Source organism: Mus caroli, unplaced genomic scaffold (assembly GCF_978045245.1).
Source record: "Mus caroli unplaced genomic scaffold, Mus_caroli_1 scaffold_11, whole genome shotgun sequence".
Taxonomy (NCBI): Eukaryota; Metazoa; Chordata; class Mammalia; order Rodentia; family Muridae; genus Mus; species Mus caroli.
Genome location: NW_028227266.1, coordinates 105675854 through 105687971, shown reverse-complemented (window position 1 = coordinate 105687971; position 12118 = coordinate 105675854). Strand labels below are relative to the sequence as shown.

The 12118-nt window shown below is 39.3% G+C and overlaps 1 protein-coding gene across 4 annotated transcripts in view; it reads right to left on the bottom strand.

Annotated features, from left to right (window-relative positions):
• Positions 1–12118, bottom strand: part of Dcaf1 (DDB1 and CUL4 associated factor 1) — a 66393-nt gene that overhangs the window by 42067 nt on the left and 12208 nt on the right. For all 4 annotated transcript variants that reach the window (XM_021173031.2, XM_021173032.3, XM_021173030.2 and 1 more), the window contains exons 2-6: positions 7980–8097; positions 6270–6346; positions 2942–3015; positions 1506–1619; positions 264–401 (exon numbers count right to left, since the gene is read on the bottom strand). In XM_021173031.2, the coding sequence (XP_021028690.1) occupies positions 264–401; positions 1506–1619; positions 2942–3015; positions 6270–6346; positions 7980–8097 (521 nt within the window). The remainder of the gene's footprint in view (positions 1–263; positions 402–1505; positions 1620–2941; positions 3016–6269; positions 6347–7979; positions 8098–12118) is intronic.

Here is a 12118-nt window from a genome sequence, read left to right as displayed (position 1 = left end):
CACAGAGAAACCCTGTCTCGAAAAACCAAAAAAATAAAAAAATAAAAGGTGTGTGCCACCACCAACCACATCGCTGAAAAATAAAAATAAAAAAAGCCAGGCATGGTGGCGCACGCCTTTAGTCCCAATACTTGGGAGGCAGAGGCAGGTGGATTTCTGAGTTCGAGGCCAGCCTGGTCTATAAAGTGAGTTCCAGGACAGCCAGGGCTATACAGAGAAACCCTATCTCGAAAAACCAAAAAAAAGAAAAAGAAGGTCCTTACCAACTGTGAATTTTCATCTCTGTAGTTGGCAGCAATATCTTGATTTTCCATAGCACCTCCCAGCAGTCCAGTAGAATATGTCCTAAGTGGCTGATCAGCCTCTCGGGCCCATTTGAAAAGATTTTCAACAATTCCTTCCTATAGTAAAGGACAAGAAACAACACAATTCAGAAAGAGCCTATTTTCAAGATTGAAATTATAAGCCAAAATTTCTATCTCATGACAAAAAAAAAAATTAATGGATATTTCAGTGGTGGGCTAGAGATGATTCAGGCATTAAGGAGCTTGTTGCAGCCAGGCAGTGAAAGCATGAGCTTTTAATCCCAGCATCTGGGAGGCAGAGACAGGCCAATCTTTGAATTCAAGGCCAACCTGGTCTTCAGAGACAGCCACGGTGACAGAGGAAAAAACCCTGTCTCCAAATAACAAACAAAAAAGAGATTCTGAAAAATATTATTTAACCCATATAGAAAGTAGTTATCCTAATAACACACTTTTGTTGTTTGTAAAGAGAACATCTTGTGTACTGTATGGATGTCACTTAAAAAGCCTATGGCCTATGGCTTAAGTAGGAAACAGAAGGTGGGACATTTAAGAGAAAGAATTCTGGGATAGAGCCAGGTTGGAGATTCACCTGTAAGATGTGACGAAATGGACACATGGTACCTGAGCACAGGTAACCAGCCACATGGCAGAATGTAGGCTAGCATAAATTCAGTCAAGTGCTAGAATTGTTTACAGTCATAAGCTATCACAATGGTTTCCATCATTTTCCACCTCCAATTACTTATCCACAATTTCTTGAGCTAGTCATTTTGAGGAACTGAAATATATATATATATATATATATATATATATATATATATATATATATATTTAAGTTGTATCTGTCAGAGAGGAGCCTAGCTATATGGCCAAGGTATTTGTAAATATACTTTGAGTCTGAGTCTTATTTCTGAGAGCATGAGACTGGGAGGAAGAAGCAGGACTTCAACAGCTGTTTTTGGAGAGAGGATCTTATGTAGACCAAGGTGGCCTTGAACTCCAACTTAAGAAAGAAAGACCCTGAACTCTTGAGATTGCAGCTGTATACTACTGCCTGAATATACCGCTTTTTGCATTTTTCTTTCCCCTAGCTACAGCATACCCTATTTGAATAAGAAAAGGTTAACTCCTACTGCAGTAACAAAAACAAATCTAACAATTCAATCCACTCAATTCAAACAATGACTTTTCTTCTACCTTTTCTTGAAAGACAACTGCAGTTTCTAGGCCCGGCATGATGTCCAGCAGCAGTCTGCAAGCTGCAGTATTTAAAGGGGGCTCTCTACTTGTCATCACATATGCATTTACCAGCTGTAAAGAAAAGGGAGGAAAGGAAAATAAAGGCAAGGGAATGAGAATAAAAGAAAGATGGATTGACATGATCTACCTTTATATATAATATATATATATAGAAAGAGAGAGAGACAAAGAGAAATGTTAACGTGAATCCCATCAATTTATGAAATCAGTATGTTAATAATTACAAGTTTTAAGAAAGTCATAAAGAAGTACTATATATCTGAAATTTAATTCAATCAAATTAAGGAACTTTAATGAATTCTTAACATAGTCCTGTGGCTTTTCTGGAGAAAGGGAGGAACTGAAACAGACTTATGTACCTCAGTCTGACCTCAAGACTACATCCTTCCCCTTCTTCAGCCAAGTGCTAGAATTGTTTACAGTCATAAGCTATCACAATGGCTTCCATCATTTTCCACCTCCAACTACTTATCCACAATTTCTTGAGCTAGTCATTTTGAGGAACTGAAATATATATATATTAACATGTATATACACACATACACTCATTTACTCTTCACAACAGATAGAAAGAACCTTTCTATCTATCCACTCACATACCAGAGCACACAATAGCATTAGTGCAGAGTCATACAATGTATGTCAATGTTCCTTTTCCATTCAAGAATCTAAAAAGACAGCCGGGTGTGGTGGCACACACCTTTAACCCAGCACTCGGGAGGCAGAGACAGGCAGATTTCTGAGTTCGAGGCCAGCCTGATCTACAGAGTGAGTTCCAGGACAGCCAGGGCTATACAAAGGAACCCTGTCTCGAAAAACCAAAGAATAAAAAAATTTTTAAAAAATAATAAAAAAAGAATCTAAAAAGACATTACATTCCCAATCAACACAACCCTGAGAAGGGAGTTCAGAATGGACACTGTAGAGCCTTTACCAGTGCTTCACACTAAACACAGTACACACCAAACAGAATAACTGTATCACAACCAGAACTTTGTCAAGAAAGAAGCTCAGGGGCTGGAGATGGCTCAGTGGTTAAGAGCACTGACTGCTCTTCTGAAGGTCCTGAGTTCAAATCCCAGCAACCACATGGTGGCTCACAACCATCCATAATGAGATCTGACTCCCTCTTCTGGAGTGTCTGAAGTCAGCTACAGTGTACTTATATATAATAAAAATAAATAAATAAATCTTTTTTTTAAAAAAGGAAGAAGCTCAATTACTTATTCAATAGCCAAATTTAAGAAAAGAAAAAAAAAAAAAACAAAAACACTACTCCCTCTATGTTCAACTTAAAGTTTTACAAGACAGAAAACTATTAAATAAATGTCTAAAGACAAAAATTTCTGGAAGAAAAGAAAAAGCAAACCTACTGCATTCATGAAATCATCGTTCTTGAAGAGTATTCTCAGCAAATGGCCCAGCATACACTCTGGATCAGCTCGACCTATCAAAATAATAGGGAGACACAAAAGAATAGTAAGCCAACCCCATCAAACAAATTAGACCTATGAAATAATATCTGCATTCTTGTAACTATGGCTAGTAAACTGTCAGCAAAAATAAACAAAAACAAAGATAAGATCCTTGTGAGGAAATTTAGTAAGAAACATTTTTAGGGCTAGAAATGGTGGCACACACCTTTAATTCCAACATTTGGGCGGCAGAGGCAGGCAGATCTCAATGACTATGAGACCAGCCTGGTTTACACAGCCAGTTCCAAGTCATCTAGAACTATATGAGACCCTGCCTCAAAAGGAAGAAAAAGAAGTAGCAACAATATTTTTCTTTTCTGGTTTAAGAGACAGGGTTTCTCTGTGTGGCACTGGCTATGCATCACTACCAGCCAGCATTTCTTTTAAAGGACTCCATCTCTAGGGGCTGAGTAGATACATTATGCATTAAAGTGTTTCCCATGCAAACATGACAGTCAGGTACCCATGGAAGGCAGCATTTGGAGCCAAAATCTCATGACTTTTGGCAATTTGGCTCTCTCTAGCTATTCAGGGCCAAAAGCTGATGGCTTGTGACAAAACTCCTGCTGATAGCAGCAGGGGAAAAGAAACTTAGATACTTGAGTTCTTTTCTCTAGAGGTTCAGAGTCTATTAACTTTTTGGGAGTTAGAGAGAAGAGGAAGAGGAAAAGGAAGTGGAAAGAAAGTCAGGCACACAATGACACATGCATACTTCTTGGTTTTGGTTTTTGGTTTTCGAGACAGGGTTTCTCTGTAGCCCTGGCTATCCTGGAACTCACTCTGTAGACCAGGTTGGCCTCAAACTCAAGAGCTCCATCTGCCTCTGCCTCCCAAGTGCTGGAATTAAAGGCGTGTGCCACCACCACCTGGCGAAGGACCACATCTTAAGGTAACTTCTGGCCTCCACATGCACATGTTTCCCAACATTAAAGTGCACTCACAAACTGTATGTATGTACAATAAATACACACACACACACACACACACACACATATATATGTTGAGAACATACATGCACACAAAGATATTAAGTCTTTAAGGGTTGGAGAGATGGCTCAGGTTAAGAGCACCAACCGTTCTTCCAAAGGTCCTGAGTTCAAATCCCAGGAACCACATGGTGGCTCATCCTTAATGAGATCTGCCTTCTGTTGTGTCTGAAGACAGCAACAATATACTTAACACATAATAAATAAATAAATAAATAAATAAATAAATCTTTTTAAAAATAAAAGTCTTTAAATTCTAATGTAATATAAGCTCTTTAAGACACTGATCTTCCCACTGCTCAGTATACTGACTCCACAACAATACTGAATTAAATAATGGCATTTTGGATCTAGACAAGCTTCAAGATTATACTAGAGTTTTCTTAAAAAGGGGGTGGCAGACTGAAGAGATGATTCAGTGGTTAACAACAATTGCTGTTCTTGCAGAAGACCCAGATTCAGTATCAAGAACTACATGGCAGCTCACAACTGTCAACTGTATTTCCTCACAAATACAAGGATAATTATTTCAGATGGAGGTACAATGAAATCCTGTTTTGCTTTTTCAAAAGTTAAACATGGGCAAGGTGGTGATGCCATACTCTAATCCCAACACTTAAAAGGGAGAGGCAGGCAGAGCTCTGAGTTCAAGACCAGCCTTGGTCTATAGAATGAGATCCACGACAGCCAGGGCTACACCTAGAAATCCTGCCCTGGGGAGTGTGGGGGATGTGGCGGAATGTACCCCCCACACACACACACACACACACAAATTAAAAGATTAGAAGTTGCCCAGCTAGCTCAGTCGGTACAGCATGAGACTCTTAAACTCAGGGTCTAGATTCGAGCCCCACGTTGGGCGAGATGTTATTTAAAGCTGGGCATGGTGGCGCACGCCTTTAATCCCAGCACTCGGGAGGCAGAGGCCGGTGGATTTCTGAGTTTGAGGCCAGCCTGGTCTACAGAGTGAGTTCCAGGACAGCCAGGGCTATACAGAGAAACCCTGTCTCAAAAAACAAAAACAAAACAAAACAAAACAAAAAAAAAAAAAAAAAGAAAAAAGATTAGAAAAGAGATCCAAGTCTTTTAAAAGTATACCTAATTTAATTCCTTAAGTTACTTATGTTCTATTTGATCTATAACCATCACAAATATCTCAATTTTACTAGATTCTTATTTTTCTTCCTTGTCCCACACTTCAGAAATAGCTTAACAGGGGCTGGAAAGATGGCTCAGAGGTTAAGAGCAACAACTGCTCTTCCAAAGGTCCTGAGTTCAAATCCCAGCAACCACACGGTGGCTCACAACCATCTGCAGAGATCTGACACCCTCTTCTGGGGTATCTGAAGACAGCACAGTGTACTTACATTTAACAATAAATAAATCGAAAGAAAGAAAGAAAGAAAGAAAGAAAGAAAGGAAGGAAGGAAGGAAGGAAGGAAGGAAGAAAGAAAGAAAGAAAGAAAGAAAGAAAGAAAGAAAGAAAGAAAGAAAGAAAGAAAGAAAGAAAGAGAAAGAAAGAGAGAAATAGCATAACAAATTTAAGTTGTTGCTTTATTCTGTTTTTTGTTTTTGGGTTTTTTTTTTAAAGAGGGTTTCACTATGTAGTCCGTCCTCCTGACTAACCTGGATCTCCTTGAATTCAGAGATTTACAACCTCTGACTCCTGAGTGCTGGGATTAAAGACAAGTGCTACCATGCCCCGCAAAATTTAAGAACTTAAAATTTACCATTGAGGATGCTATCTCAATTGAAAAGTACTATTAACAATAGTACTTTTCTTTTCTTTTAAAAAGATTTATTTATTTTATGTATATGAGTACACTGTAGCTGTCTTCAGGCACACCAGAAGATGACATCGGATCCCATTACAGATGGTTGTGAGCCACCATGTGGTTGCTGGGAATTGAACATGCCACAGTGCTTAGGCACTTGTATGGAAATCAGGTGATAATCCTGAGAAACCGTTCTCTCCTTCTACCTTTATGTGTGCTCCAGGGATTCAAGTTTTCAAGCTTGCAGCAGGCACTTTTACCCACCAAACTATTTATTTGTAAGGCCCAACAATTTTCTTTTCTAAGAAAGAACACAAGAGCACAGTGGAACATGCTTGTATCTCAGCTACTCAGGGGCTATGGAGGGAGAACTAAGAGTTTTAGATCTGTCTGAGCAACAAAACAAGATCCTCTTTCAAAATAAATAGAAGATAAAAATATCAGGTGTAAGTATATGCATCTTACCAGGATGTCGATCATCAAATGGATCTGGATCTCCTTTACGATATTCTTCAGTTTCTTTTTCAATTAACTCAGACATTCTAGCACAAAAGGAAGAGTCAACAAGTTAACTATGAACAAGCACACGAAAAAATACCAGGCATTGTAATACGTAACTAGAATCCCAACACTCAGAAGGTTGAGGCAGGAGGCCTGCTTTAAGTCCAAGGGCAACCTGGGCTACGTAGTAAACATTATCAGTACAGTTAGACCCATATAGTAAAACCACCTCAGGAAAAAAAAGCTAAAACTCATAAGTGTACCATGAACAATCAATCAATAGTGAAGGGGCAAAACACAAAGTTAGCAAAATATGATTTTCCTGATGAATAACAAGGTCTAAGTAATCACCTCATAAAATAATTTATAATCAGACTTCTTGCATTACAAACCACCACCACCTCAGAAACGTTAGCCAACAAGTCCTCATGAAACCTTCATTTCCAGACAGGCATGAACTAACATGCCAGCCACCACTAACTATCTGAACTTTCTAATACCCATTTCTCAACTCTTGTTTCCTATTTCTCTGCTTTACCTAGCACAATTTGGTCTCCAGCTTCCAGGGACTAACTACATTCCTTAAATTTCCAAGTAGTATGATGGCCTGCGATTATCTAGAGTCTACCAACCAATTCTGTGAAAGCTTCTTCTAGTCTTCTATCTCTAATATTTTATTAAACTTCAAACACATGGCCCTCTCTGCTATTCATAGAATCCAAGTTCATTCCTGCTTCAGGGCCATTCCATGTTCTATTTTGTTAGCCTATAATGTTTCTTCCACCCTCTAGGCCTCTACCATGGCCCAAGTAAATATTCTTTTGCTTTTATAAAAGATTAGTTTTGCCTGTTCCAGGATTTCAACTACATAGAATCGTATAAAGTCTTACTATGTCAAGATCCTTCTAAGAAAGTATCCATGTAGTGATAAGTTCCTTTCTTTCGTGAACTCCTTACTTTCCTAGTGTATGTATGGGCACATATGTGTACGTATGTGTGGAGGTCAGGAGACAATCTCAAGTGTCATTCCTCAGGGATGCAATCTATGTGGTTTTTCTTTGGGGCAAGGTCTCTTACTGGACTGGAACTCACCCAACAGGAAAGGGAGGTTGACCAGTCAGACTCAGAGATTGTCCAGTTTCTACCTTCCCAACAATAAGATTACAAGTGTACAGCCACATGCCCGAATTTAAAAAAAAAAAAAAAAATTGAACCAAGAAATGGTGGCATGTGCTCCAGAAGCAGAGGCCAGCACATCTTTTGATTCCACCAGCCTGGTCTACAGACTGAGTTCCATGACAGTGAGGGCTACACAGAGAAACCTATTTCAAAAACAAAACCAAACAAATCAGCAAAGAGAAGAAAAAAAAAAAATCAGAGTCTGTCAAAATATTCTTATATTTTCCTCCAACGCCTTTTTTTAATCTGCATATGAGTGTATGTGTATACACATGCATTTAGGGTACCCACAGAGGTGAGAAGGTCTGAGAGCTGGAGTTACAGGCAGTTACAAGCAGCCCAACATGGGTGCTAGGAAACAAATTCTACATGAATAACAAGTGTTCTTAAATGCTCAGCCATTTTGTTAACCCCAACACACCTATTTTTTTAAAATAGTTTTGTGTATATGAAAAGACAGGCCAGTTTTCTATGAACAAAACAAATGATTCTTACCTGGTAAGGATTGGTACCATATCCTGGCCACTGCCATGGTCCTTTTCCCACTGCTCCAGCAGGGTAGTGAGCTCAGCTTTGGAGTCCACATGTACCACTACTGTAGTCATGACTTGGCCTAAAGAAGACAAAACAGTAAGAAATGAACAGAACAAACATATTTGACATCGTTCCCACAAAAAGTGTGAACAGGAGTTGGTAAGGGATAAGCTGGACCGGGGAGAGACTAGCCTGGTCTATACAATCAGTTTTACTCCAGCTAGGGCCACACATAGAAATTATGTCAGTGTGGGGGGAAAAAAAATGCCTGCCAGGCAGTGGTGGTGCACACCTTTAATCCAAGCACTCAAAAGCAAGAGAATCTAAGTTCAAAACCAGCCTGGTCTACAGACTGAGTTTCAGGACAGCCAGGGCTACACAGAGAAACCCTGTCTTGAATAGCAAAAAAACAAAAATAAATAAACAAAGGCTTGAAACTAAAAGGGTGAGGCTGCAATGCATTGTGAATTTACTAAATGCCACTAGGTTGTGAATCTACAATCTTGGGAAGTGGGGAGACAGGCTTTCACTTGCAGCTCCAGCTGACCTAGCTCTCACTATGAAGCCACCATACTAGGTTACTTTTTTTTTTTTGAGACAGGATAATTTTAAACTCGGTACCCAAGAATTACCTTGATGTTTTATCCTCCTACCTCTATCTCCCAAGTACTAGAATTAGAGATATGTAACCATCACAATAAATTATAAAAGTGCTGAGGCTAACCGGGCGTGGTGGCACACGCCTTTAATCCCAGCACTCCGGAGGCAGAGGCAGGTGGATTTCTGAGTTCGAGGCCAGCCTGGTCTACAAAGTGAGTGCCAGGACAGCCAGGGCTACACAGAGAAACCCTGTCTCGAAAAACCAAAAAAAAAAAAAAAAAAAAAAAAAAAAAGTGCTGAGGCTTGAACTCAGAGCTTCATGCATGATAGACAACTGTTCTACCATGTAAGAATAATCCAGCCCTTTTCATTTTTTTCATATTTTTTGAAGAATTATTTATTTATTCTATGTCTATAAATACATTGTAGCTGTCTGTCTTCAGATACACTAGAAGAGGGCATCAGATCCCAATACAGATGGTTGTGAGCCACCAAGTAGTTGCTGGGAATTGAACTCAGGACCTTTGTAAGAACAGTCAGTGCTCTTAACCATTGAGCTGTTTCTTCAGCCATTTTTCTCCATATTTTTAATGGAGGTTTAAAAAAATAAAATAAATTAAAAAAAAAAAAAAAAAAAAAGCCAGATGCGCTATTGCAACACCTTTAATCCCAGAGGCAAAAGCAGGACCATCTAAGTTCCAGGACAGCCAGGAAGGACTACATGCTGAAAGAGAAAGATTCTGTCTCAAAAACAACAAGCCACATGTGGAGGATGCTCGCCTTTAGTTCTGGCGTTTGGGAGGCAAAGGCAGGTGGATCTCTGAGTCTGAAGCCAAGGTAGTCTACAAAGAGTTCAAGGATAGCCAGGAAGGGATACAGGGCTATGCAGAGAAACCCTATCTTGGTTTTTTTTTTTTTTCTTTTTTGAAAAAAGGAAAACAATGAAGGAATGCCCTTAAACAATGAGCCTTCTGGAACACACAAACACATTTTTAATTTTTACTGTTTTCACTTACTTTCTTCCACTTGGCACTTTTTCTGTTCTTGACAGTAAAGGGCCAGGGCCTTGCTCATGTTAAGAACTCAGTAATATTACTGAACTATATCCCTAATGCTTGGTTTGATGTTTGATACTAGGAATTCTAGAGTCAAACATGGTAAGCAATCACTCTAAACACTGAGCTACATCCCCAGTATTTGTTTAGGGTTGTTGATATTTTAGTTTAGGTTTTTTGGGGGTTTTATGGAATTTTTTGTTGTTGTTTTGAGACAAGAAAAGGTTGCCCATGTTGTCCTTAATCTGTCCCCCAAGTAGACCCTGAACCTTCAATATTCCTAGTCCAGCTTCCTGAGTCCTAGGCCTTTTGGGCCTGTCACACAAGGGGGCCCATGGGGTTGGGTTGGGTTGAGATAAAATGTTACTATGCAATTTGAACTTAAACTCATGGCTGTTTAACTTTAGCATCCTGAGGACTGGGATCACAAGTGTACCACCATGCCTGATACATTAACATTTTCAAGGTTCCTCCACATTTTAAAGAAAAAAAAATGTTTTTAAAGAACAAGAAAGCAGCTGTAATGAATGTGAAATCAGAGGCATTAAAACAGTAAACTTTGGGGCTGGAGAGATGGCTCAGCTGTTAAGAGCACTGACTGCTCCTCCAGATTGCTGAGTTCAATTCCCAGCAACCACATGATGGTTCACAACCATCTGTACTGAGATCTAATACCCTCTTCTAGTATGTAGGTTTATATGCAAATTCAGAACTTACACACATTAATAAATAAAATCTTTTTTTTGTTTTGTTTTTCAAGACAGGGTTTCTCAGCCGGGCGTGGTGGCACACGCCTTTAATCCCAGCACTCGGGAGGCAGAGGCAGGCGGATTTCTGAGTTCGAGGCCAGCCTGGTCTACAAAGTGAGTTCCAGGACAGCCAGAGCTACACAGAGAAACCCTGTCTCGAAAAACCACCAAAAAAAAAAAAAAAAAAAAGACAGGGTTTCTCTGTACAGCCCTGGAACTCACTTTGTAGACCACGCCGGCCTCGAGCTCAGAAATCTGCCTGCCTCTGCCTCCCAAGTGATGGGATTAAAGGCGTGTGCCACCACTGCCCGACAATAAATAAAATCTTTAAAAAAAAAAAAAAAGTAAAATATTACAACTCAACTTAGAAACACACACAGAGGCTGCAGATCCAGCTCTACTGTAATAAAGCATTTGCCTATCACCACAAAACCCTGGGTCTGGGCTCATATGTGTGTGTATTTATGTATATTGTGCATGTATTTATACAAGTATATTGTATATAAATATATTATTTATATATTATAAAGTAATATATACAAATACCTATATATAAACTCAATCTGGTGGTACCATACCCATACACCTTTAATTCTAGCACTTAGGAGTCATACATAGGCAGGCAGATCTCTGAGTTCAAGGGAAGCCTTGTCTACAGAACAAGTTCCTGGACAGCCAGACCTACACAGGCATGATGGCATATACTTGTAAGGGAGACAAGACTATAAAGTAGTCAACAGTCAAACGAAACATACATGCAGAAACACACACACAAAGGAGTTACTAAGGAAAACATATAGGGGGAAAGTCAAGGCTATTTTTGGCTATAGTGAGTTTAAATAAAACAAAGGCCTGCTATGTAACTCAGTAGTAAATGTGCCTGCTGCTTAAACTGATAACCAGTTTGATCCCTGAGACCCACGTGGTAGAAAGAACTGAAGCCCAAAAATTGTCTTCTGATCTCTAAATGCAAACCACAAATACAAGTGCCCTCCATTTACACATACTAAAACATAACTTTTTTTTTTATGTGTATGAGTGTTTGCCTATATATGTATATATTTGTAGATGACAGAGAGGGCATAGGATATCCTAGAACTAGAATTATGAAGTGGACTGTTGTGAGCTGCCATGGGTGTTGGAAACTTAACTAGTTCCTCTACAAGAATAGCAAGTGCTTTTAAAAGCTAAGACAACTCTCCACCGGCAGAAATTAACTGATGTCATTAAGTGGCTTACCTAGCATTTAGAAAGCCCTAGGTTTAATCCTGAGTCTGTATGATACATCAGTGCTATTTTCTTTTTTTTATTTTTTATTTTTTGGTTTTTTTGAGACAGGGTTTCTCTGTATAGCCCTGGCTGTCCTGGAACTCACTTTGTAGACCAGGCTGGCCTCGAACTCAGAAATCCGCCTGCCTCTGCCTCCCAAGTGCTGGGATTAAAGGCGTGCACCACCACCTCCCTGCCAGTGTTATTTTCTTATGATCCCTGTCTAATGTTCACTGTAACTGTTGAAAAATGACTTTCCTGTGGGAAATATGAACCTAACCTGTATTATGGAAGGGGAAAATTCATATTCCCAAGTTGTTCTTTGCCTTCCACATCAGCATGCCCATACCCACCCACACAAAAATAAATGTTAAAAATATTTTTTAAGCATGAATGTGTTGTGGTTGTGGTAGTGACCACATTTAAT